This window comes from Argentina anserina, chromosome 5, assembly GCF_933775445.1.
Source record: "Argentina anserina chromosome 5, drPotAnse1.1, whole genome shotgun sequence".
NCBI lineage: Eukaryota > Viridiplantae > Streptophyta > Magnoliopsida > Rosales > Rosaceae > Argentina > Argentina anserina.
The window spans coordinates 267,465-293,004 of record NC_065876.1 but is presented as its reverse complement, the minus strand read 5'-3'; the positions used below and the strand labels follow the sequence as shown (position 1 = coordinate 293,004).

General features: G+C 38.3%; 6 protein-coding genes across 12 annotated transcripts; 1 reads left to right on the top strand and 5 right to left on the bottom strand.

The window, feature by feature from the left end:
- Positions 1-336: 336 nt before the first annotated feature.
- LOC126796149 (DNA polymerase epsilon subunit B) lies at positions 337-4,103 on the bottom strand. Its single transcript, XM_050522916.1, has 13 exons — positions 3,909-4,103; positions 3,661-3,823; positions 3,414-3,570; positions 3,199-3,330; positions 2,912-2,989; positions 2,512-2,616; positions 2,314-2,394; positions 2,093-2,220; positions 1,919-2,013; positions 1,740-1,839; positions 1,383-1,497; positions 1,173-1,283; positions 337-779 (listed from the first exon to the last, which is right to left on the bottom strand). The coding sequence occupies exons 1-13, from the start codon at positions 4,066-4,068 to the stop codon at positions 618-620; spliced, it is 1,587 nt and encodes a 528-aa protein (XP_050378873.1). The 5' UTR covers positions 4,069-4,103; the 3' UTR covers positions 337-617.
- A 484-nt stretch (positions 4,104-4,587) lies between these two features.
- Positions 4,588-6,438, bottom strand: LOC126796148 (pentatricopeptide repeat-containing protein At1g73400, mitochondrial). Its single transcript, XM_050522915.1, is given in 2 exon segments — positions 4,588-6,151; positions 6,154-6,438. Coding segments are annotated over 2 exon segments (1,698 nt in total). The 5' UTR covers positions 6,302-6,438; the 3' UTR covers positions 4,588-4,601.
- A 554-nt stretch (positions 6,439-6,992) lies between these two features.
- LOC126796150 (glutamate decarboxylase-like) lies at positions 6,993-10,368 on the bottom strand. The gene is made up of 6 exons (XM_050522917.1): positions 10,151-10,368; positions 9,829-10,033; positions 8,609-8,809; positions 7,946-8,414; positions 7,758-7,810; positions 6,993-7,660 (listed from the first exon to the last, which is right to left on the bottom strand). The coding sequence occupies exons 1-6, from the start codon at positions 10,237-10,239 to the stop codon at positions 7,166-7,168; spliced, it is 1,512 nt and encodes a 503-aa protein (XP_050378874.1). The 5' UTR covers positions 10,240-10,368; the 3' UTR covers positions 6,993-7,165.
- A 1,026-nt stretch (positions 10,369-11,394) lies between these two features.
- LOC126796152 (uncharacterized) lies at positions 11,395-13,741 on the bottom strand. The gene is made up of 5 exons (XM_050522919.1): positions 13,596-13,741; positions 13,064-13,512; positions 12,915-12,975; positions 12,183-12,265; positions 11,395-12,076 (listed from the first exon to the last, which is right to left on the bottom strand). Exons 2-4 carry the CDS (start codon positions 13,504-13,506, stop codon positions 12,215-12,217), a joined length of 555 nt encoding a protein of 184 aa, XP_050378876.1. The 5' UTR covers positions 13,507-13,512; positions 13,596-13,741; the 3' UTR covers positions 11,395-12,076; positions 12,183-12,214.
- A 105-nt stretch (positions 13,742-13,846) lies between these two features.
- On the bottom strand, positions 13,847-17,372 carry LOC126796151 (bifunctional D-cysteine desulfhydrase/1-aminocyclopropane-1-carboxylate deaminase, mitochondrial). The gene is made up of 10 exons (XM_050522918.1): positions 17,083-17,372; positions 16,933-16,998; positions 16,646-16,840; positions 16,459-16,569; positions 16,084-16,175; positions 15,535-15,627; positions 15,318-15,375; positions 15,129-15,242; positions 14,626-14,723; positions 13,847-14,315 (listed from the first exon to the last, which is right to left on the bottom strand). Exons 1-10 carry the CDS (start codon positions 17,191-17,193, stop codon positions 14,111-14,113), a joined length of 1,143 nt encoding a protein of 380 aa, XP_050378875.1. The 5' UTR covers positions 17,194-17,372; the 3' UTR covers positions 13,847-14,110.
- Positions 17,373-18,034: 662 nt separating this feature from the next.
- On the top strand, positions 18,035-24,438 carry LOC126793447 (uncharacterized). Of its 7 annotated transcripts, none has more exons than XM_050519973.1 (8): positions 18,035-18,107; positions 18,680-18,729; positions 18,950-19,069; positions 19,146-19,189; positions 19,773-22,652; positions 23,213-23,317; positions 23,546-23,720; positions 23,830-24,437. In XM_050519973.1, exons 3-8 carry the CDS (start codon positions 18,962-18,964, stop codon positions 24,031-24,033), a joined length of 3,516 nt encoding a protein of 1,171 aa, XP_050375930.1. In that variant the 5' UTR covers positions 18,035-18,107; positions 18,680-18,729; positions 18,950-18,961; the 3' UTR covers positions 24,034-24,437. The 7 variants fall into 7 exon arrangements, 5 of the variants coding, with proteins under 5 accessions (XP_050375930.1, XP_050375932.1, XP_050375929.1 ...); XM_050519975.1 differs by having other exon boundaries at positions 18,036-18,107; positions 18,915-19,069; positions 23,830-24,438; XM_050519972.1 differs by lacking the exon at positions 18,035-18,107 and adding an exon at positions 18,141-18,533 and having other exon boundaries at positions 23,830-24,438.
- The last annotated feature ends 1,102 nt before the right edge of the window (positions 24,439-25,540 follow it).

The following is a 25,540-nucleotide window of genomic DNA, read 5'->3' as shown; positions in this document are numbered from 1 at the left end:
TCATATATGTAAACATGTATCATCCAAAAAAAAAAGGTTTACATATTAATTACCCCATAGTTTTTTCAATTAAGTAAACATAAATACAGTCTAACTGCGCACCACGATCTCCCATGTATTTCTGCCAATTCAACTTTGGAAAGTTTAAAACTTTTGGATTGTGCATAATTGAAAAAGAAGAGAAGACTACACCAGACATTGGATATTAGCGACTAAATGCTTCTAGTCTCATCTTCAATCTCCCACAGAGCAAAGTAACTACAAAGGTCACGATGAATTTTTTTTATTGATCTTAAAAATTTTCTTCAGAAGAGGGAAATGATCAAAGGAACATGGTTGTGTCGAATTAGTTTTATATCAAATAGTTTACAATTACAAATATATCTCTAGATTTTAAAAGAAAAGAAAATTTTTCAACCTTATAATAAACATTCCTAGTTGTGACCGTAAATAGCAATGACAATTCCTAGTAATCTGTACAACAGATCGAAGTGCTAGCCTTCTGATAGTGGGGTTTCCAAAATCGATATTTGTTTGGTGAGCGCTATGTTCCGACTATAGGTTCCAATTTCCAACTCTGCAAATAAAGAACAGGTCCGCCGAGCAAAAGCTTGCTGTTACTGCATTGAATCAGAATCCTCTAAGGCTGACAATTCGACTTCCTGGGTACAAGGATAATATGCCACAAATGTGCCTTCTCTTGAGAAGGAACCAGGATTGAAACAAGTGATTCCTGTGTATTTGAAAGCCTTCTGCTCACTTCTGTCACCCAAGACTATCTGCACAGTAACATTGAAGTATAAAGAGATCTTAGAAACAAATACGTCTAGACCTTTTCTTTGCAGTTCTTGTTAAATTATAAACATGTTGCTGTCTTCCAACACTTCAATTTTTCAAAATACGAATTAATTTGCAGTTTAAAGTTTTAATTCTCCATCCTCCTGAAATGGCCACCCAATTACTTAAAGCAGTTCCACTCGACAGAAAGAAAAAAAAAGGTCACACATACAAACCATTAAAAGAAGAAAGAAAAAAGAAACAACAGCTTTCACATGGCCACGGGTGAACAACTGGCTTAGTATGGAGGAGCTCCAAGGGGTTTAAGTGAGTTTCCAAACAATAGAATTATTTAACATAGGCAAATGGAGAATAATGGTATTAGTACTACCGACCGTGTGTGGAGTTGGATAGAGATAGAGTGAGTGATCATAATTCCAGATAATGGGTTGTACATTAAGAGGGAGTGGACATAGATGACTTTGATGGGTTATTGTAGCAACAAGCTGCGAGAAAAGAAAATTTAAAACTGGTTAGTTTTGTCAATTTATTAAACACAACACAGAACAAGATTTTAGGGATATATGGAGAGAAAGAGACATTACATGCTCAAAGGGATCATCAGTTTCTTCTGTCGAAGGGGGGATCAGGCATGAACGGCTCATTCTGTACAGTAAATCCTGACGAAAAAATACAAGCTCTTGGGTATAGAACTTTATTCTGAATTGAGATAGCAAATTCATTGATCAGCAAGAAAACAGAAAAAGCCACTGCTAAGCACACAAGAACTTCCAGTGTTACCTGATAGAGTAAAATTATTTTCTTTCTAACGAAAGTACTTAAACACCCAAAGAGGGGTACTCAGATACTCAGATACTCAGAGGAGCTTCCATATAAAATATTTTATATTGAAGTAAGTCTCGTCAATACAACTGAGCCTAGATCAAAATCAACAAACATACCTGCAAGGGTTACTTGAAAACATGGCATTTGGTATGTGTTTCTGAAGTTCTTCTGTTATATATTTTGGTAAAGCACATCTGGGTAGAACTTTTGAAGGACCTGAAATTATCAAAAAGATAGATTTCTTACAGTATGCACATTTTTTTTTATGGAGAATCTTGACAGAGGTGTGATATACCAGGGTCATCAGGACCTGGGATAAACAGAAAAAGGCTATGCTTTGCTAGCTGTTGATGAGCTGCAATCATTTGTCCTAGCTTGCCAAACTGCAACCTGCATATCTAGTTTGCTCAGAATTGAGAAAATACATGTTTTCAAATCAACCAAACAAATCTAATCAACAATTCCTCACCTGAGACTAGAGGGCCGGAAGGAAAGGTTGCAAGGGTGACAACTGAAATTTCCCATAAACACAAATAAGGAAGGCACCAGTTCCTGGTTCTCATAGCCATCAAGGATCCTCTCTAGCTTTGCCATAGCCTTCTCAAACAAGGAAACAAGAACTGTCAAGCCACTCTGAGACAGAAAGATTCAATAAGCTATTTTGTTTTACCCAAGAAAAATGTTATCTACCTCTTCATTGTCCAGCCAAATATCAGAAAGTATGACAAACATGTCATTAACTGCTCTCTTTTCCAAATCTGCAAGTCTGACCTGTTTGAAGTTTATGGGAAACTACATCATCCTCATAATAGTTTTAGGGTAGTGTCTAAAACTCAATACTATTGTGGAAATACTTTCAATATAAACTATCAATTTATTTTAGTATACCGTCTCTTCTTTTGTTAGTATACCACCACCAAAGAAGTCATGTCCTGCAAGCAATTTGACCGACTTCTCTCTCTCCTCCAATGGAGGAAATCCACATGTAACAACCTACATTACAAAACAAGTTTTTGAAAGCCATAAATTTATTTTAGATTGAATATCTTAAAATTTGAACCCAGTAAACCAATCAACTTCTATAAATATATCGTATTACTTTGTCCCTCCAAAAAGATTAGCAGCATTATGCATCATAAAGTCCTAAGTAGAACAACCTATTTTGGATTAGCAAACTGGAGTAGCACAAGATATTCACTAATCTGTTTGAGGGTAAAACAGAGAAACTGAAAACAAATAACACAACAACTGAAGCATTTCTTTGATAATCGAAAGAGTGTTCGCTGACCTTAAAAACACCTTCTAAAAGCATCTCGCCTTCTGCAACAACTATTGTGTTCTCTGTAAAGAATCCCGTAGTTATCTTGTATGTATTTGTCAAGGAAACTGATAATTGAACTGAGCCTCAAGTCTGTATTATTACACATTCATGCATGGTAATAGCCCAAGTTACCAGTATCATAAATACAAACCAGCAGTAGTTAATGATCCAAAGGTTAGACATTGATTATCAGCAGTATTCATGAATGAAAAAGAAAGTCCCTACAGGAAATGAAGAGAGTCAGTAAAGGATATTGCATTGGATAGGTTGATTTCCATAGACGCAGTAAGGTCTTCCAAGTAAAAATGACCGTCCTCCAGCTGTGATATCAAACCCATCACCCATCTCCTCCCGGTTTGTCCAACCAGAGACTGAATTTGAGATATCTGTCCAGCACATAACACATTATACAACGCGATTCAATCGAAAATGAATCCAACTGGTTCAGATGCCTTAATATATCAAGTACCTCACAGCTGCCGAAATCCGACATTTCAGATTCAAAGGCTCGCTTGGCGAAATGCTGATGGCGAGATAGCCTCTGGGAGATCAAGAGAAACCTATCCCTATACAGAGCCGCTTTCGCCGACGCGTTACCATGAATTGGGGGCCGGCTCTCACTTGGCCTACAAACATCACAAAAGCAAAGCTAGCTGCTTCAACAAATACAAACCTCAACAATCAAACAATTGCTCGGCGAAGAAAACGAAACATACTTGTAGAAAATCTTCTTGATTGGATCATATCGGAACTTGGGGATCAAAAAGGCGTCGCACACGCCCAGTCCACCTAGGGTTTCGTCGCCGACGGCGGCGTCAGCCTGTGACAAAATGCTAACGACGCTCTGGACGGTCTGCTCGTCTATTATAGAAGACTTAACTGCCATATCCAACGCACGCTGATTCTGTTAAAGACGGAAACCATTGAATATGTCGGAAAATGAAGAAGAGGAAGAAGAGATTACGGGGTTGGAGCTGGAGCTGCTCGAGGACAACATCGATGGCGCCGTCGTGGTCGGCGTCGTCGAATTGAGAGACGAAGGATAGGATCTCGTCGACGGCGCCGGATTTAAGAGTGAAGCCTCTGATCTTGCACCTCTTAATCACCTTCTTTCTCGTCGTCATCTTCAGATCCAAATCCAATTGCAAATTGCAAATGGCAAAAAGGTGTGGGCTTTAGGGTTTTGCTGATTTTGGCGGGAAAACGAAATAAAATATCTCATTTAGTTAAGCGTGGTAACATTTACTGCCCTCGGCTGATTACAAATGACTGCATCGTAATTTCACATTATGTTCAACTCCTCCTGTGTTCTCATATATCAATAAATCTCAGAGGTTTAACTCAGTGTGATCTTGTATTTTGGATTTCACAATTACACAGAATCCCACCTTTACCGGCAGCTCTGCAAAGCCTGCTTCAATATTTTCCTTCATGTAAGGACTTGTTTAACCCGGGGATCAGAGTTGAAACAAATCAACATTTGAGCTCAAACTAAAGTGCTCCATGTTAATTGCAATGGATCGGCATTCACACCAGCATCAATATCGTATCTTAAACAAAGTTGGTTTTCTCGAATTGCTGATGTGCTTTGGCTCCTTTGTTCTGTCCCCTTCTTCGACTCGGAAGAAAATTATCAGATAGTAATGCAGTGATATTGTTAGTGCTCTCTCAAACTCAGGCTTCTCCGCTTTTGGTTCAATGCGAAGCGTCTGGCCATAGAAGGATTGTAGAACTTCCTCATATGCTCCGAAAGCCTGTGGATGGCTTGAAGATCACCAATCACAGAAAGCTGCATCATAAAGGAGTCAAATTTGGTATATGGCAATTTCATTCCGTTGTTCACTACATCTTCCAACAAACAACACGCATCTTCCACTTTATTGCAACCGAAAAGCCCTTCAATCATCATGCAATAAGTATCAGTATCCGGTGCACAAGCCCTCTTATCCATCTCATGCCAAGTCTCAAATGCCCCATCAGGATCGCCCATCTCAAAGTACATTGAAATCAGCATATTGTAAGTCTGCACACTAGGCATACAACCTACATCGATCATTCTTCCATAAAGCTTAAGTGCTTCATCACCCTTTTTATTCTCACAAAGAACCTTGAGAAAACAGTTATAGGTAACTATATCAGGAGGGTAACCTTTGTTTCCCATCTCTTGCAAAAAATTGTAAGCCTCCTCGATCTTTCCAGCCAAACACATCCCCTCTAGTAGTTCCTTGTATGTAGAAACATCAGGAAGGCAGCCACTACTTATCATGTGTCCCATAAGTTTGAAGCACTCCTCCATCCTGTCATTCTCCACGAGTGCCACAATCATGATCGCATAACTTTTTGCAGTAGGAGAAGAGATCGTAGAACCTTTTATTCGCATGAACTCAAAAAGTTCAGCTGCCTCAGTAACCATCCCTGCTTTGCAAAAGGCATCAATGGCGGTAATGTAAGTGAAATTATCCGGCGTGTGACCCACTTCGATCATCTCTTCAAGCAACCGCATTCCTCTACTCGGATTCCTGACTCTACACCAACCGAAAAACAAAATGTTGTACGTATTTGCATCAGGCTTAATAGATTTCTTCACCCTCTTTAACATCTGTTCGGCATCCTGTACAAGACTGCACTTGCAAAGGGCATCCAACAGAAAGTTCAAGGCATTGATCTCCGGCTGCGTCTTCACCCTAATCTTCTTCTTCTTGGCAAATTTCTGCAGATACGTCAGATGCTTCTCCGTATACTGCTTCAAAATCGTGACGAGTACCTCAACAGGAACCTTACTCTTCTTATGCCTCTTCATATAATCCAGCAAATCACAAACAATTCGGAACTGCTTCACCTTGTACCTGGTACTAGACAATATATCAATCATATCATTGTACGCCTGAGCTTCATGATCATAGTTTTCCTTCTGGCCCGCCCACATGAAAAACCTAAACGCCAGTTTCTCCTCGAAACGAAACCTATGAAGCACCTGAACAACCAGATCAGTAGTCAATGGTACACCAAGCCCGTCAAGAGCTTTCTCCATGTCACAATGTGGCTGAGCATTATCCATAATAGTTTCGAAAAGCTTATCAACGTCACCTTCTAAAGCCTTACCTTCAATAACAGAATCAAGAATTTGATCCCGTGCAGCGATCTCCGAACAAAAAGAACGCACAGGAAGTTGGGCTGAATGAAACAAAGGGTGGTTGAGAAAGGGATTGGATTGTAATTTGGAAGATGCGAGATGGGTTCGATTGGGGAAGTAAAGAAACCATATTGTTTACTATGGAGGCTTGAAAGGATAGCGGTCTCGTGGAAGCATAGGCCTCTCAGGGAAGTAATTGAAGCTGAAAGATATCGATTGCGCATATTGTTTAGGACTGAGGAAAAGGGAAAGGGGTGAGAAGAAGAATTACCAGGGATTGGGATGAGTCTGCTACTTGTGCCCTTGAGACAGTGCCCAGAAGTGTACACTTGAAAATGAGGAACACAAAGGACCCCCAATGCCAGATTGAGAGGGTTTAGCTGGGAAAGAATTGCAGAGAGATATTCGGCGACTGAAAGGGGGGGGTCTCCAAGTCTTATTATTGGGTCATAGAGGCCCAATGGCTCTGCGAAGTAAGCCCAACTAGTCTATCAATTATCTAGCAATATATCAAAATCAAAAGTTCCAAACTGAGTTGAATCTTAAATTGGCAGAGCAGAACATTAATCGGGAAACTTTGAATGAATTCATTGCAACCTTGCTATTGGACTGTTGGTCTTGAGATGAATTTTCTAGGATTTTCACCATGATTGAGATAATTTGAGAAGTTTGAATCCTCAGATCAAAAGAAAAGCAATCCCTTCATACATTTTGATACCTTGCTGCAGATTGAAACATTTGTCGTAGTCATCTAAAGCAAGATTAACCAGAATTTCATGATTTTTTTTTTTGAGATAGATAACCAGAAATTTTTCTTCTTCAACCTGATAAAGGTATGGAAAAGAAGTTCATAAATCATAATACAGTACAAAGTTCTTTTTGGGTCTGACATATAACGAGCCATTTACTAATGTATGAGATAATGAGAAGTATAAAATACATGGCAAAAAGATTTAGAAAAACAAATATACATGGCAAAAATACAAGAACAAAGCAGGAGACTATGGCTAATCATTCAGTCCTTATTACAAAAGTGGACATAACAAGCACAATCAAGCAAGCACACAGAGAGCACCGTTCTTGTATCCTTAGCACACTGTCCTCTTTTTTTCCACAAAGCTCTTCCAATATGTTGCTACCTCTCTTTGAATCTCCACTGCACTTTTCTTAGCAGGCTTTACCATCCCTTCACTGGCGTTGACTACTTCATCGACAGTAGCTGTGACATGCACAGATTTCTCAGACACACGGCTTGGCAGTGTGTTGATTTCTTTTAAAACCTTGTCAATGTCTGAGAGCAGTCTCTCAGCCAAGCTCCGGCTAAAATCCTCCCTAACAACCACACGAAGAACAGCAACATGTTCTGCATTGGCTGGCATTGTGTAGGCTGGAACTATCCATCCATACTTTCTCAAAGTATCAGCTATCTCAAACACAGTGTGCTTGCTGCTGTCTTTTAGACTGAAAGCCACGAGGGGAACCCCTATGTCTTTCGACACAATTTCAAACCGCCCTGTTTTCTCTAGTCCTTCTTTCAGTGCTCTTGCATTCGCCATGCAGTTTTCCATCACATTTTTGTAACCCTGAAATAATAGGGAAGTATAAATTAATTGCAAAATATTAAACTGCAAAAACAATCTTCCTAAGGTTTCTAAGTACAGAAAATGATAGACAAGTTACCTCAAATCCGAGTCGTATAAACTGATAGTACTGAGCAATTATCTGACTAGACCCTGCCAATTAAAGAAGTTGAAGACTTGTTAACAATGCATGCTTGCAAAGGAGAAAATTTCTATCAGTTAGTCATGTCCAAAATAGTTGTTTATTATTAGTTAGCAATTAATTTCTGTCAGCAGGCAAGCAAATACCTTTGGAAAAGTTGAGGGTGAAAGTTGGTTGATCAGATCCAAGATAATTGATGTGAAAGACAAGCTCATCAGGCAAGTCCTCTTTACTCCTCCACACAACCCATCCAACACCAGCATATACAAGGCCATACTTGTGGCCACTTACATTGATACTCTTGACTAATGGCAAACGGAAGTCCCACACAAGATCGGGATAAAGGAAAGGAGCAATAAAGCCTCCACTGGCGGCATCAACATGAATGGGAGTCTCCCATCCTGTCTCCTTATTCTTCTTAATAAGAAGATCATTAAGGAGCTTCACATCCTCAAACTCTCCCGTCAGGGTTGAACCTAGTATAGCTGCAACACAGATAGTGTTCTCATCAACCATCTCAACTGCTTTGACAGGGTCCATCACATAGTATCCCTCTGATAGTTTTACCTCCTTCAGTTCAACCTCAAAATACCTAGCAAACTTTTCCCAGCAAACCTGTATATTTTAAAGAAACATTAAACAGAAACACACAGATAACCATTAAGCCAGTATCTTCAAGAAAACCAGGAATGATTTAGCAATGGATATATGATCACTTGTGTTTATTTCAGATTTAAAGAAGATTATGATATTTCAAGAAAATTAGACGCATGTTTTAATCAATCACCAGAGAAATTAAGAATTCAGACCTGCACATTAGCTCCAGTGACAATGTTGGGCTTGTCACAGGGTTTGCCTTCTGCTTTCCTCCTGTGCTGCCACTTTCTCTTAAAGGCTAGGCCTGCCAGCATAATTGCTTCTGAAGATCCTACTGTACCCACACCAACAGCTGTTTCAGCTTCTCCAATTGGAGCATTGAAAAGGTGGGCTATCATATTCACACAGCGATTCTACATGGAGGAAGAAAGGATTATATGAAGAGCGTAACAAGCTATATATCATAATCAATATGAAATGAAATTTCATCTAATTTAACTGGAAACTATCGTGCATTACTACTTGAGTAGTGACCACAGAGCTATTTGAAACAAAAAAAAAATCTTCTGCTTTACTTTGTCTTTGGTTAACAAATTACAATGTATTACGTTAAAACTTTTATTGTGAGGGTTATCAGTATCTAATAGCCTACGCTATGGAAATTAACTGAGGGTCCAGTTAAAAGGAAATGGTGAAAATATAAAAGCATCCTTCATGAACCAAGTTACTTTTGACTCTTTCCTTGTCCTTGTAAAACTTCCTAGTTTACCAACAATCCAAACTATATTGATTTATATTATGCTTTTGTATCTATGTCTGTATGTAATTGCATTCATCTATAAATTCATGGCCCTGTATTTCATGTCCCCTGCAAAAAGCAATGTGGCAACTGAAACTAAGATAGCCTCCAGATTAACCAAAAAAAAAAAAGATAGCCTCCAGATTCCAGAGAGATGTTTAAATTAGGTAGGGTCGATTATAAGATAATGTTAAATTTACCACAAAAAAACCAAATATAGTAATGCAATCATGTTGCACCTTAATATATTTGCCTATATTTGAGCAATTATGGTCCACGTAATCTGCTTTTGAGCGGATGCTATAATCTTAGGCCACGTCTCACAGTCCACAGAATTAAAAACCATTTGATCCTATAGTCAATGCTTCAAACTCACGTACGTGGATGATATCGCGATACTAAATAATTGTCATCCTTCCTTTCAATATCAACAAATTGCATAATACTATTGTCGAAAAAAAAAAAACAAATTGCATAATATTTGAATTCTCAATATGTAATCCCCTCCCCAGATCTCGAATCTAGATCGGTAATTAATGCATATAGTAAGTAAAACTGAAGAATCATATAGTATGGTTTGGTGTAGAAGATGGATCAGTGAATAGAGATGGAAAGGCTGGAGATGAGTGGTACCTGAAGTTCAGTGGTGACTGGGTACTCATCCATGTCAACATAGTTCTTGTTCATCGAGTCCATCATGAGTTTATCGCATTCCGGCTCCATCCAGGTGGTCACAAATGAGGCCAGGTTGAGCCGAGGGGCCCCGTCCAGCATAAGCTCGTCGTTTATAATCTGATAAGCTGCTTCTTTGGGTTGTGAAGTCTCCGGCATCCTGAACCTGCACATTCATTCATCCCTTCGTTCATTATCTTAAGCTAGCTACTCATCATGAAAACATGCTAACTGAAACAAGTAAAGATGGCTGCACCGGACAGGTGAAGATTGATCGGCTTACTTGGGGACGGGAGTGCGTACATATCTGGAAGCAAAGGTACAGTCGAGAAAGTGATCTGCACGGTCACCGCCGGTGGTGGAGATCACCATGTTTCGTTCTCTTTGTTTTGTTTGTCAAGGAGAGATTATTGAAAAGAAGAATAGGAAGGTCGGTGAGGGGAATGATGCTGTTGCTTTGCTTTATACGAAGGTCATTATATCATCTCGAGCATCTAAAGGGGGAAGGATAGAGGATTAATGATGTTATTAGAGGAATTACATGTAGAAAAAGAGCAGAAAGAGAGACACGTACTGTTATCAGGGGTAAGTGGCCCCATTACACATGCATTTTCTTCGGCCTACGTATAATTTTTTGTTTTTCAACGGGGGTATAAACGTCTTCTGAGCAACGATACCGAATGAATTTGAGCGTACTCAGCGCGAATTCAGCGACTTTTAATTCAAATCCGACGTTTCCACTGGCACAGCCATTTTACACGGTTGAAGACAAGTCGGATACGTGCCAGATATACCCGGAAAACCACCGGAGAAGATCGAAGAGGTTTAAGAAATGACAATTGTACCCCGTGGGTTTTCTCATTCGCTGCCGACTTGATTTCTCCAAACATTATAATAATCGGGTGGCGGCCAGAGGTGCCGGTCTCATTCATATTGAGAAAGTCCAAATCGACCTCAACCAAATTGAACCATGAAAATGGTTTAAATCTTGAAGTCTAACACATTATTAAAACAATTAACCATTGATGGAGTGACTGAAACCCAGTGTCAATGTCGCATACATCTCATGTTTCATATATGAAGTTATGTTTCTAGTTGGAAGACTAATTTAATTTAGACTTGCAACGTATCTGAATTCACTGTATAAAGTTTGATACACCCAAACCGACAGTATAAATAGGCTTAACGAGTTACGAGTGGGAAGCAGAAGACAAGTACTCCGGTTTTGACAGTATTAAAACCTTCTTTTCCTTTTTTGAACTGAATGATCTTCCATTAAAACCTTATCCGTTCCTCTTGTTTTGTTATGAAAAAACTGTGTCGATTGGTTGAAGTCGGATCTAATAATGGAATGAAAGAAACTTTGCCAGGTAACACAGTCGGATTGGATTTGTCGGTAATTGTATACGAGGAAAATGGGTTGCGTATTAGTTTTGCAGAAGAAGAAAGAAACAAAGTGAATAATTGAAAGTATAAAAAAAAAACAGAATACTGGAAGTTGACGGGTGGATGCGATTAACACCGTTCTTGCATACTCACAGTTCTCAATCTCGATCACCGTAAGACCACTGTGTGTGAATGTGTGGTGTGGTGTGGGGGTTGATGCTACAAAAGGATGACTTGTTGACCCACAGTTGTCAATTAAAGGGTCTTTGTAGTGAGCATGTTGTTGCGGACACCACTAGCTCTGGTTGACAGTGGGGTCGAATCAGTCACTCGGTTTGCAATTGCCAAGAGGGTATGATCACTCACTACAACCACCGCATAATGAGAAAAAGGTTGAAATGTGAGCAAGAAAAGAAGCAGATGATGGCGATGGAGTGAGCTAGCTCCGTGAATTTGAATTACTAAAAGCCACCGTCTCTATTAATAGTAAGACTTCAGGGCTAAGTAGCCAAAAGGATCGGCAAACTAGGCAACTGCACCAAAGGCCGGCATTATGCTATAATGTTAAGCTCAAAACAGGATAAGTAATTTGAAGGCGAAGTGGTAAATAAGGGTAGGGAAAGTAGGCAACTGTTTTAGGGGTATCATGCTAGTTTATGGCTCAGACAACAAGATAAGCGAGTTGGATCGGAAGTACCGGTAGATGGAGAAGTATTCACTTGCAATCCCAAGATTTATGTGCCGTTATGAAGACATCAGTAGATTACAACAAAAGCATGCCCATCCCTTTATTGTTATCGGATCGGTATATGAATATGGCAACCTGAACAAAGACAGAAGTCGTTCATATGAGTATGTTAGTTGTGAGAATCATTCCAACTAAAGCAGCCAGTGTATTGACAGGAAATAAAAGATTGAAGGGATCTTACTCATTGACGTTTATGCAGACTTCTCCACCAGTTTATGATGAAAACTCTTGTTTTCTCTTTCTAGAAGCGGTATGTGGTTTCAACTACAATGCAATGTAAAATGAAACAGTAGTATGAGACACAAGGCCACAACTATAAGCCCACAGAAACAAAGATAAAATGCAAATAAACTGATAGTTGAAAGGAATATCTGGAAGGAAAAGGCGGTTCAAGTTGCATAACAGATCATCAATTTGCATCAAGAAACAAACAAACAAACCAATCAAGCTATTGTTTATTGCTTGCTCATAATATCAGGTTACTGAATTTTGCATTGCATCGAACGATTATTACATAACACATATGAGACAGCCGAAAGTTTCCTAATATATGTTTGAATCAGATACTCCATAATATGTAAAAAGTAAGAACCCAATAAAGATAAGTTCCGCAGAATTCAGTTACCATTAGACCAGCTGATGATAGGAATTATGTTAACATTTCGTGCACCATTACAAGAATAAAGCATAAATTCATTTTGTCCTCATCTAGATTGTCTCTATTATCCATAGTTGATGTTCAGCTACAAATACTTCTACAAGGAACTTATGTAGGAAACAAAGAACACAGCTGGTCTATATTATAGCTTGATATGTAGAATTCCAAGTTCTATTTCATTGACATTCAAGATGCATTCACTATGTACAATTATCTAAGTAACAGAAAATGATGCAAAGCCTTCAAGATTATCACCTGAGAATCGGCAGGGTGAGCACAATCACAGTTATCAGTTATGACTTCATTCGACGGAGCCCTGCAACATTAAAAGTGGCATAGTTAAGAGTAATTTGAATTAGGCTATGTCATTCAAAATGAAAAGAAGAACAGAAACCTCAACGCACCAGTCAGGAACTTGGGCTTGATAAGCTTCACCAATTCGAACCTTAGATGTAAATAGCTCCGGGTACTTAATCATAGCTGCAATTGGACCCAATACCGGACCGAACTCAAATTGAGGCGGCCGACCGACCCCCTGGCTAATAGTACGGGATATCGAATCACTCACTGACATTTTTGAACAGGAATGACAAAACCACTCGTCAATTGGCAAAACCACTCTGGGATTGCAGCAAGAAACATGAAATGCTTCCTCACAACGATCACAGAGTAAGAGATTCGATACGCTTTCAGATTGACCACAGAGCTTACACGACATAATAGAATCATCAGCACCACAAATCTTATGAAGCGAAATCTTTTGGAGCTTATAGCTTCTAAGTACGGACAAGCCAACGTCTTGGTTCCGTACTTGAACAGAACTCGGAACACAGCTCTGAAGTACCATGTCATCCTGCAAAACATATAAACACAGTGATGGATTGATTCAAAACTCAAAAGGAAAGGAAGGGAGCTGCAATTAAGAAAACAAATTACCAGATCTGAGTCGATGTTCGTGGGGGAAACCGCGAAACATAAACCGACTTTTAAAAGAGTGGGGCTCCAATTTGGCTCCAAAATCTCGCGCCAAATTTTTATTGGGAATTTAAAGTTTTCAGAATCACGCCAAAAAATATAGAGATTGAAAATTTCCACCCTTCAAATCAAAGATTGAAACTTTCAAGCATCCCTGACTCTTGTTTTCGCAACAATTTAAACTCTCTTCTTCTTTTAAATATATAAATATATATAATAGAGGGTTCTTAGAAATTTAGAATCTTTCAAGATAAGGATCAGATATTATAGAATTACAAATGATGCGGCTGATGATGACTGATGTTTCATTCTAGTTCATAATACTACTGTCCGCTCTTTTGACAAACAATACAACCGAAGCTCTCACCCTATTACTCTTATTTACCAACATGAGAATCATATTCATAGCAGTATGGACTATGGACTTTGATTGGAGATTTAATTTAATCTCCATTACTCTCATAAGAGAGTAAAGACTAGAACATTTTGCCGATACCATGCTTCCGCGGAACAGATTCGCAGACATCCATCCGACTGTATTTTCCCAATGATGGAGCAATCTGCTCAACCTTGTCAAACAACCCAAGCAGCCCACCTGTGTGTATGAAGAGGATCTTTCTTCCTTCCCACTTCTTTGGATTCTGGGCAATGTCCTTCACCAACCCATAAACAGCTTTACCACTGAAAATAGATCACATAATATTGATTTTTGGTCATCTTGTCATTTAGCAAATACAACATTAAAAGCTGCTACTTCTAAAACTAATCTCATTTTTCCACATGAGAAAACAGATATTACATTTTGTATTCAGGCAGAAGATATCTCAGATAACGAGATGTACTGAATAGAGTTGGATATAGATGAAAGCAGATTTCTTCTCCTTCTTCTATTTGTTATTTTATACTTTTCGTAATAAAAAAACATAAAAAAGAAGAAGAAAAGAGTTCATCAAATGCACATATTCATTTCTGAAGCAACAGTGATTCATACCTGTAAACTGGATCCAAAATAACACCAGTGGTTGCGGCAATCTCCTTCACAAAATTAAGCTCCTCAGCAGTGCTGATTGCATAGCCTAGACCCTTGGCCTGTCGGACCACAATATACAATCAACCCCAACTTTTAGTTCTATAAACAGGTCATTCAGATGTAGAATTATGTTAGTGAATGCATGGAATTCATATGCAGGTTTGAGGATGCATCACATGATTCTTTTATCTAATGGTAACAAACGTATATTCCAGTTACAACCCACAAATGTTCAAACTATGATTTCATTTTCATGTTTTATAATCACATTCCTAATTATTCTACACAAGTTCAGATTCTAGCATTCAAAATTGTAAACAATCCCAACGTATTTCTCAATCATAATACGACCATAAAAGGTCAAAGAACGCATGAATGTAAACCTTACTATTCAAAACAGCATACGATATCATGTTTCACAAATTAAATAAGGAAGACCTGATCTGATCTACTCCGACACTCACATTTTGAATGTTAACAATATGACGTGAATCAACGCCTGCTTCAAGTCCATCAAGTAGGCCTTGAACAAAGTCGTAGAAGTAATCAGGGTCATCGCAGACAGAGAATGCATGAACCTGCAAAGTAGAATGAGCAAACAATTACACAATCTGACAAGTGAGAACCTAGTTATCGACAGAGAGGATTCCTACTTTTGCCTTCAACGAACTCAGCGAAGACCCCAATGACAAACCAGCGATTGTACCCCCACTAAATCAACAAGGGAAATTTATTAAACACAAGGAAGTAGTACTGGACAACATAAAACAGATGGAAATAATGTCACTCATGATTATCATCAACTCGACTGTTTTCACAAAGATAAACTACAGTCATAGAAAATATGTAAGAGACAGCAGAAAGCCAAACCTTCCAGTTGCTACAACAATATCATCAAATTTTAGTTTGCCATTCGCACCGTGAAGCTGCTGCTCAATCTCTCGAATAGCTTCAATATATCCCCTAATACAAATCAAATTTACCAAACCGATAACGTCAAAGAAAGGGAATTTATAACTGTCAACATTGAACAAGAATGTTCGATTTCTATATACTAGATTTGTACCCGTGCGATGCATGTGTTAATTTATTGGTTATTGTGTAATGATGAAAAAAAACAGATTATATTTGTGGTTACATCTATTTTGATTTTTTTAACACATAATCATTTTGTGTAATTGAGTCTAATAAAAAGGGTATTCTAGGCAAAACATATTTTGGTGATTGTGGAGGGTGCTGGCTTTATATAGTTTTATATAGTATATAGATCAGCAAGAAAGAAAACACAATTAAAAATTTAATAAGTCAGACTGAGATTTGGTAATCCTTGCATTTCTCTTCTCCATTATTATTTGTAAAAATACTATAAAAAAAACCATTAAGGTTTAAATAGAAAGGCAAAAGTAAAACCAATTTTACCAGGTTCCAAGAGAGTCTGATCCACCAACAGGAATGACATATGGTCTTCTTCCTTCTTTTATCAGCCTTTCCTTTAGGGTATTAGTGAGAGCCTGACCAGATTCAATACATTACTCTCAAAACTTAGCAGTGAAAGAATATATATAAGCTTCTAAATATGCGGAATGTGCATGTTGTTACACCAATAAGATAGCTATCAATATACCCATTAAATCACGCATAACAATTAATATGCAGTTTGTAATGAGAAGGGCAGTGTTTCAACATCACACTTCAACCTGAGATAATAACATTACTGAAAGAACCTAGAGACTATCTGATTAACTACAGAAAATGCATGCTCATGATAAAAGGCAGTGCTGGCAAGAACAATACCACACTCCCAATTTTGGCGTACTCTTCTTTCGAAATCAGTTCAATATGAGCTCCAACTAAACGCTCAACCAGAAGGTTCCCGGTGAGACCAGGATCTTGGTCCACGAGAACCTGTAATAAGACATTAAAAAGCATGAAGCAAAGACAGCAAAATTTGAAGTAATTGAACAAAGAGAATGAAATTGACCTTAGAGGTACGTAAAATGAGATAGGAGTCAAGATTGAGATACTTGGCAGCCACAGCAGTTGCACGGCAGTGGTTGCTTTGGATGCCGCCTATAGTTATGATACAATCAGCACCCTTTTCGACGGCATCTGCCATCAGAAATTCCAATTTCCGGACTTTGTTGCCGCTGAGCTGCATCCCCGACAGATCATCACGCTACCACATTTCGCATTGCAAACACTTCGGTCAGCTAAGTGAACAGAGAAAACCCAAACATGTTCCAAGTGCATATACTGATCGAGTCATACCTTCAACCAGACCTCAGTGTTGTCGGGCAAGTTGGGGAGATTCCATTTGTGAATTGGAGTGGGAAGCTGGCAGAAAAGTAGGAGTGTTAGTAAAGTCGACAGTGATGGTAGAGAGTATTATAAGTAAGGACTAAGAGGATTAGGAATTACGTGACCGAGAGAGAAGGTGTGAGAGGGGATGGGGGTGATGCTGGATGCCCAAGGAGGTGGTGTGTATGGCTTCTTTGACAGGAAGTCCAGCCCCAACCCGATTCCTGCCATTTATGAGTGAATCTGAAAGCGCTTGTGTTTGCTATTGGATTGGATTGGGTTTGGGGGAGAGGTCTCCCCCTTCGTGGTAAGCAGAGGACGAGGAACTGGGAGCCTGATGCCACTGTACAACATTTCAACGACTATCCCATCGCCTCTACTATCGGATGCCCAACTTGTCGTTTTCTGCGACGCAGCTTTCACCAACGTAAAACAAAGTAACAAAGTAAAGAATGGAAGAATATTGTCCCACCTCTGTAAATAAATTTTGTATAAATTTTGAAAAAAAAACAAAAAATAGGAGCCTAAGCGTACGCAATCTATATCAACGTGATCCATCTATATAAGTTTTGACAAAAAAAAATTAGGAGCCTAAGCGTAACAAAGTAACTTAGAAAACAAGACATTCATCACTGAATTTCGACGGTTAGGATTCTTTAACGATGTTATTTTAAGGTGAACCATCTATATAAAATCTTCTAGGTTTGGGTCGGAGCATTGTGGACGTGCTTGAAAGCAAAAACACGTAGTTATTTGAATTGTGGCTCTACATGTGCGGTATCTCAACGCCTAACCTCTATTGAGGTCGTACGAGACGATGGTAATGATCAATCATTTAGCGGGTACTAAATGAGATTCATTAATCATCATTTTTTGTATAGAACAAAAAACTTAAATATTACGAGTATGTTACAATTCAAACATTAACCACCATTTTAAAACAAGAAAAGTAACGAGTCATATTATTTATTTTTTTGTTGATAAAGTATAATTCCATCAATTTAGCCATACCATTTTTTTTCTTAAAAAAAATAATTTACTTCGTCCACACGACTACACATACGTCGATTGAATATATGTGTCTCCACTTCCCGGTGAACGCCGAGAGAAAGTAGAAGTGAACGGACACGATCTGTTTCTGGGCGGTAAGTTATAATTTGGGAAATACAAAGTGATCTCCATTGAAGCCAAGTAATTTTAGCTGTTGCTATATATTCTTGTCATCTTAAGCCCCACAGCTATATTTGGGGAGCTTTTCTCTGCTACCTTTTCAAAATTTTGGATAGATTTTTTTTGGTGGTTTTGATTAATGGGTTGTAGTCATATTTAGCTCTAGATTCATAATCAAAGGTTCAGCTTAGTAAATTCCATTTCTTGAATCAACTTTTGTTTCTTATAGTTGATCGTTGAAGATGCTCAAGGACCATGCAGGCTCTTTCCTTATTTAATTTTTTTGTTGGGAATTCTGTGGATAAATTTAGCTGGATTTTCTCTCTAATTTTAATTGGGTTTTCTTTTGACTGGTCTCTATATTTATGGTGGAATCAATCTCTTTACAGTTTTGGATTGTGGTAAGCCATTGTGGGTTCGTCTTCCTTTTATGTATCTTTGTATTTGTGCTTCCAAATTCAATCCTTTTGTCAAGCCATTCCTTTTATGAAGCAATGACTTTTACATGATCTAGCCTAGAAATGTGACTCAATCTTATTACTTGCAGATCTACATCTTCAACTGCGTTAGGTACTTGGCTTCATCATTTATGAACATGTGGGTGGTTATTGTTCTTCAGTTTCTTAATTCTTGGTGTGTTGGTAGATCAAGATTTGCCATTTATGTGATTGATGAATCCGTTATAGATAAAGGTTACTTCTTTATGGGATCAATTGACTATACTGGTAAATGCATTGTTGTTGTTGATTGAAATAATGTAGTTTAGTTATATATTTTTGTAGCTGTGATTATATTCCGTGCCCAATGATGTGGACAGGCGCAGCAGAAGATGCATTGTGCCCTTCAAAGAGTTAATAGTGATTTCCAGAAGGGTGCAGATAGAGGAACATATTCATATTCAAGGAAGAAACAAAGTAGTTTCAGGACATCTTTACAGGTACTGCATATTTAATTTGCAAATTAATTTGGCTATTGCAAGCATGTAGTTATTTTACGACCAGTACCTTTTGCAGGAATGTGGAGTTCTTTCTGCCACATGGAGGAACTCTGATCATAGGTAAAGCCGTTTTAATTCCCACAGCTTAATTGATTGTTTCTCACTGCTATCTGGCAAAACTAATCCAATTCTATTGGTTCACATGTTTTCTGTCTGGTGAAGTTAATTGTTTGTTGAGATGACAGTGTCTCTTTTCTCTGATGGTTTTGCATATTTCTTAGTTTGCTAATACTATACATCGTACTTGTTTGCAACACAGAAATGCATAATAGTGATAATACCATTTAATTGGGTTTGTGTGAGGATCTTTCAACTCTTCATTTGTCCCAGTATCACTAGGATTTTTGATAAACAAACAGTGAAATCGTCCTAGTGGCCCAGCAAATGTAGGCAGATCTAAAGTTATTGATCTTGGAAGAGGTCACGGTAAGCAATACTGCAGTAGAAAGAAGTACTCTAGAAAAGATTAATTATTGAAACTCTTGGAGTTCCTCATTTCTGAGCATTGGATATTAAATGGCTATTTATCAAAACAGACATTAAATTAATCAGTGTTTTGATGGCCATTGCTAAGATATATGGCTGTATAATTATGTCCAGCTAGGGAGTGACTACTATTGTATCTCCTGTTTTGATGTCTTAGGTGTGCTATCTTTAAATTCCTTTCCCTGGAACCCGACGGACGTTGGAAAATTGTGACGCTACCGACGCAATGTACTGATAATAATTATAACTTGGCATCGGATGCTCTGGTAAATATGGAAAGTCTTCATCTTGCTTACTCACCACCAATTAGTCCTTTCAAATCTAATTGGAAAACGGTGCAGAAGGGTCCTCCCCTTGATGTTCTTTATTCAGTCAAGTCATGTACAAATAGAAGATTTACTGATTCAACTATGAGACACCAATCTCGAAATAAGACCTTGGTAAACAAAGCTACCAAATGGAATGTTTCCAGGAAATTTCAGAAATCATTAACTTCTGGTGATTCGTCAGCTATCATCCCAAATGACTCTTATGCTGTTAAATCGTCGGGTGTGGTGAGTAATAGAAAAGTAGACAGTAAGAAAAGTTCAAGAAAGAAAAGTAGAAAGAAGGGAAAACAGAGCAAGAAAGTTTTATGCAATGTTGGCTCTACTGATCCTGATGTGATTTCTGAGGAATATGGTAATGTAAGTTCAGCTTCTGAAACCTGTGGTAACAACGACGGGGATGGACCAGCATTGTTTCCAACTGCACCAGACATATCATTGCCAGATGCTAGAAAGTCCGAGACACCAAAGACATGTACCCCTTCCATTGATGAGGTAGGCACTGTGAGTAATTTTGAAAATCAATTTCTACTAAAAAACTCGTCATTTCCCATATTAGATGGGGTGGAGGGTATTCACCATACAAAGGCTAGCTGTTGCAATGATCTCTATACCAAAAGTTACTCTGAAATGCATGCTTCCTTCATTTTGGATTCAACCTCAATTGGCTCAAACAGTGATGGTAGTACTAATGTTGGTCATGATGAAAAACATGCGGAGAGGGAAATTTACAACACAGATATATATGAACCACCAAATTCGAGTTCTAGAAAGGGATATTATACCCGTCAAAGCTCACTAAATGATCTGGTGAACTCCTATCAGCACACTGAGGGAGCCAGGCAGGGTTATCATGGTTTTAGTAGTAGTAGTAGTGACATGAAATGTGTTGTGCCTAACAAGAGGAGTAGGCAAAACAAAGTAGGACAACGAACTGCAAATGTTCCCAAATATGGTACTGTTGGAAATATTCGTACAGGGAAGGAAAATAATCATTCTGTCTGGCAAAAGGTCCAGAAGAATGACGCCAATGATTGCACTGGTGAGTTGAAGAAAGGAAGTTTTGTTTACTCAAGGCTTGATCTCCCTTTAAGAGAGGCCCCCATGCTTAATAAAACCTGTAATGCTGTTGATATAGATGCCTTTTTAAAATATGAGAATAGGAAGCAGCAAAAAGATAGAGTACCAAAAAAAGTGAAAAGGAGAACACCTCCTACTTTGAAACGAGAACACAAATGTTATTCCAGGAAGGGATCTCATGCTAGCTTGGCTAGCTCAGATGGTTCTTTGAAGCTTCGGATGGATCAGAGTGACATATCAGATATCTCGACTCTGGCGGAGGACAAGAAAGGGTCAAGTGTTGTTTCAAGATCTTGTTCTCGGCCCACTTGTCCAACCCCTGCATCCCAGAGTAGCAAAGTAGAGTGCATGAATTCTGAATCAGTTACAAGCATGCAAGTCTGTCCAAAAGAGATTGGTCATCTTGAAAATGTCTGTAAAACTGTCTCAGGCATGAATGATCAAAATGTAGGAAATGAGGATGGATCAATGCAAAAGACATGTGACTCCCGGAAGGAATCAAGTCTGCTTCAGATGCAATCTCCAGTCTACCTTCCCCATCTACTTTATGATGAGGCAAGTCAAGAAGTGCATAGACAAATATCTCTTGCAGAGAGCAGTAAACAAAACAGGAGTAGTTCTGGGTCTCTTACACAAAAGTGGATGCCAGTTGGGTTGAAGGATTCTGAGTCGGCAAGCTCTACTAGATCTGAAAATCCGTCTCTTGAAAATTCTGATGAGGAAGCTATCAAGAGATTGGCTATTAAAGCCAATGTGGTTTCTGAAGCAGCAGTTGAGCACGCTGCTCAGGGTTTTGGAGACATAACTTGTTCCTCCGATGATGCTGAGGGCAGGCTTCCAACATCAAATGCAATTAAAGAGCTGACCAACAAGCAACTTGGTGCAGCTAACTACGTGAATAGTTCTGATGTATCTAAAAGTCTAAATGCTTTTGAAGCTTATTCAAACAGAGTATTAGAAGCGGTAAATAATGCTTGTAGGGCACAGCTGGCATCTGAAGCTGTTCAAATGATCACTGGTTATCCAATTGCCGAGTTTGAAAGGCTTCTGTATTATTCATCTCCTGTTATCCATCAATCACCTAGCTGCAACACTTGCTGCTCATGGAACCAATTTGACCAGGTCGGTGGTGTGTCACTGTGCAGACATAAGACACCAAATGTCTCGTTAGGATGCCTATGGGAGTGGTATGAGAGATATGGGAGCTATGGACTGGAAGTAAGGGCAGAGGAACTTGGGAATTCTAAGAGATTAGGTGCTGATTGTTTTACATTTCGGGCTTATTTTGTCCCTTATTTGTCAGGAATTCAGCTTTTCAGGAATGGTAGGAGTACTGATACTGGAGATATTAACAATGGACTTCACAGTCATGAAGTGTCAAGCGCATCCTGGAGTGATGATAAACCCTCAAAATCCTCTAGTATTGATAGTCTTCCAATATATCCACTACTTTTTTCTCAGCTTGATTGCAAGGAAAATGCAATCACCCCACCACTTGATAGTCTTCCAGAAGCTTTCGCTAAAGATGTACCTGTTCGATCAGCTGACACAACAGATTTCTGCGATTTAGAGCTACTTTTAGAATATTTTGAATATGAACAACCTCAACAGAGACGACCTCTATATGACAAGTAAGTATTCTCACACTTCTTACTGAAAGTTCTGGTCATTGAATAACATGCTTTAGCAATACGCTCATACCACATTGGTAAATATGCAGTCTTTGTAGAAACTTAATCATGGGTTGTAAATCAATGAATTGTTATGTTGCTATGAGTTACTAATAGAGCAGAACATATTTTATATACCCTAAATTTTAGAATATCGTGTTTCAAATTGCTATGAGAGTATATTTAACTTTCTAGTCGATAGATATCAAATTATTTGCATTTTTTTTATGAAAGAGAAAATGTGCCTGTTAATATCTTATACTGTAACATCCGAAAAGTTTTTATATCTACAGTATTAGTTTCTTGTTAATTCTCTTGTTATATGTTTGAATGTCTTTTTCTTTGCTGGAAATGCTTCTAATATAATGGGCACAAATCAAAATATTCTTTTGTGTGTTTTACTTTTACTAGGTCTTATATTAAGATTTCTAAGTATCTATGTTTTGGATCTGTGGTGATCCTAATGAACTTGACTTTGACTTGTACTTTCAGATGGTCTGATTATGTTCCCTCCGTTTCAGGATAAAGGAGCTGATTAGAGGTGATGGAAATTCACATTCAAAAGTTTATGGTGATCCAACTAAACTAGACTCTATAAATCTAAATGATCTACATCCCAGATCTTGGTTAGTAATACAAACAGATTCAGATCTTCATATATTGTAACCTAATCATTTCTTGTTTTTGTAACTGGGTGCATGTTTTATAGCTAAATGATTATAATCACTATTTAAAGAGCTTTGGAGGAAATGTAGTAATTGACACTGATGAGTGAACGGGACAAAAAGGGAGCTTTCCTGAGGTCCTTAAATTTCTAAATAGTATGTAACTTTCTAGTGCAATCTGATTTTCAGGTATTCAGTGGCATGGTATCCTATTTACAGGATACCTGATGGTAACTTCCGTGCAGCATTTTTGACTTACCATTCAATTGGTTATTTGGTTCGTAGAAGTTGCAACTTTGAGTCTCATAGTATGGATGACTGTGTTGTATCTCCAGTTGTGGGTCTTCAGAGTTACAACGCGCAGGTAGTCGATAGTAAAGAGATTGTGTAGTGTATTATACAAGTAATTTAAGCATACTGTAAGATACATGCATGCAGCTTATCTGAGCTAGATACTTTATGTCAACGAACAGGGTGAGTGCTGGTTTCAGCTAAGGCCCTCAGCAGCAGCACAGACAATAGTAACAAACTCAGACCCCAGTGGAATACTGGAGGAGCGATTGAGAACACTTGAGGAGACGGCATCTCTTATGGCAAGAGCTGTAGTTAGCAAAGGAACTATGACATCTGCAAACAGGCATCCAGACTTTGAGTTCTTCCTTTCTAGGCGGCGCTAGCTGGTGACGTATTGGAATATTTTTTTACTAATTTTAACAACTTCCGATTTTACTAGTCTTCAGTTCCTCGTTAAGCTTATCTACATTAAAGGTAACATCTAACCTCAGGTAGGCAGAAAGAGTGATCAACCCTAAGAGATTTTCTTTTTCTTGCCTTTTTTTGTCACAATATACATGTACATATATACTATATAGCCCTTCCTTCCAACTAGGATGCTTGGTTACACGTACATGTATTTAAAGCCTATCTTTCCAGGATGTGTGTGAGTGCCTTAGAACATAATGCAACTCCTCAGGGATTTGAGAAGGCACTGTAGTGTTACTAAAGAAAGGTAGCGTAGTGTTATCAGTTAGCAGCCTCTGATAATATTGTAAATATCTTACAGGATACATGCATGATATGTAAATAGCGGTCTCAGTTTGGAGATTTTTTCCATCTCAATTTAATGAGAATACTTATAAAAGGTTATCGTTTGATTCTCTTTGGTAAAAGTACTTCTGTGTTTTCTGTAGGATGAATTGTCTATATATACTGAAACTGCAAGAGATATAGAGACGGAAATAATATATATATATATATATATATATGTGTGTGTGTATACTATGATGCAAGTATATATTAATAATCAAATTCCAATAATCCACTGATTAAGGAAAAGGTACATTACATAAGCAACTACCATCTTATTTTCACAGGCCTAGATTCTCTGTTATATAATATGGGATTTATGGCATTCGTAATACATTTGTAAGCATGTTCTTAGTCGTTGTCATACCAGAAACTGTCAAATGCCTATTTATAGATGGAAGGGAGGGAGATGAATGCATTTGAAGTTTTGAACTAGTCTTGGATTTGCCATGTCCCTGCTTCCATATAGTAATTTTGAATAAATAACTCCTTGGTATTCAAAAGCAGGTAAAGACTGGGATTATGTACCAATTCTTGTGAGCCAAGCTACCATATTGATCCTCTCTCTCGATGCCTATAATTATTATTATATATGCTTTTTAACCATCTGTTTGTAAAGTCTTGATCTAAAAGTTAAAAAAAGGTCCAACACTCGGACGTTATGAATGAGCTCAGCTCAGACAAAGCCCAACAATATGAGCCCGATAGAGTACACACGCATGATGCATCACATCGTTGTAACCCAAAACTAGAAGAAGGTCTACACATGCTCCACATTATTCATTTATGATCATCAAAGAGAGACTAATTATTTCCCTTGGAGTTGGGATAGAAAAAGCTTTGATTCGCTTTTGGTACCACCGTGGTTGGCTTCATTTTCAAGCTTCACATCATGTCGTGCTTTGGGGGATACTTCTTTCTCCAAACAAGAAAAAAAAAAGCTTGGGGGAAAAAAAAAAGCTTTGTTACCTTCATACTTTAGACCATTAGACCGGAACGGGTGCATCCGAGCCCGACCAGATGAAGAAGCCGGCGTTGTTCCGTAGAAAGGGCCTCTATACATACATGTCTTGTAAATCGTGAAAGTCATGGATAATA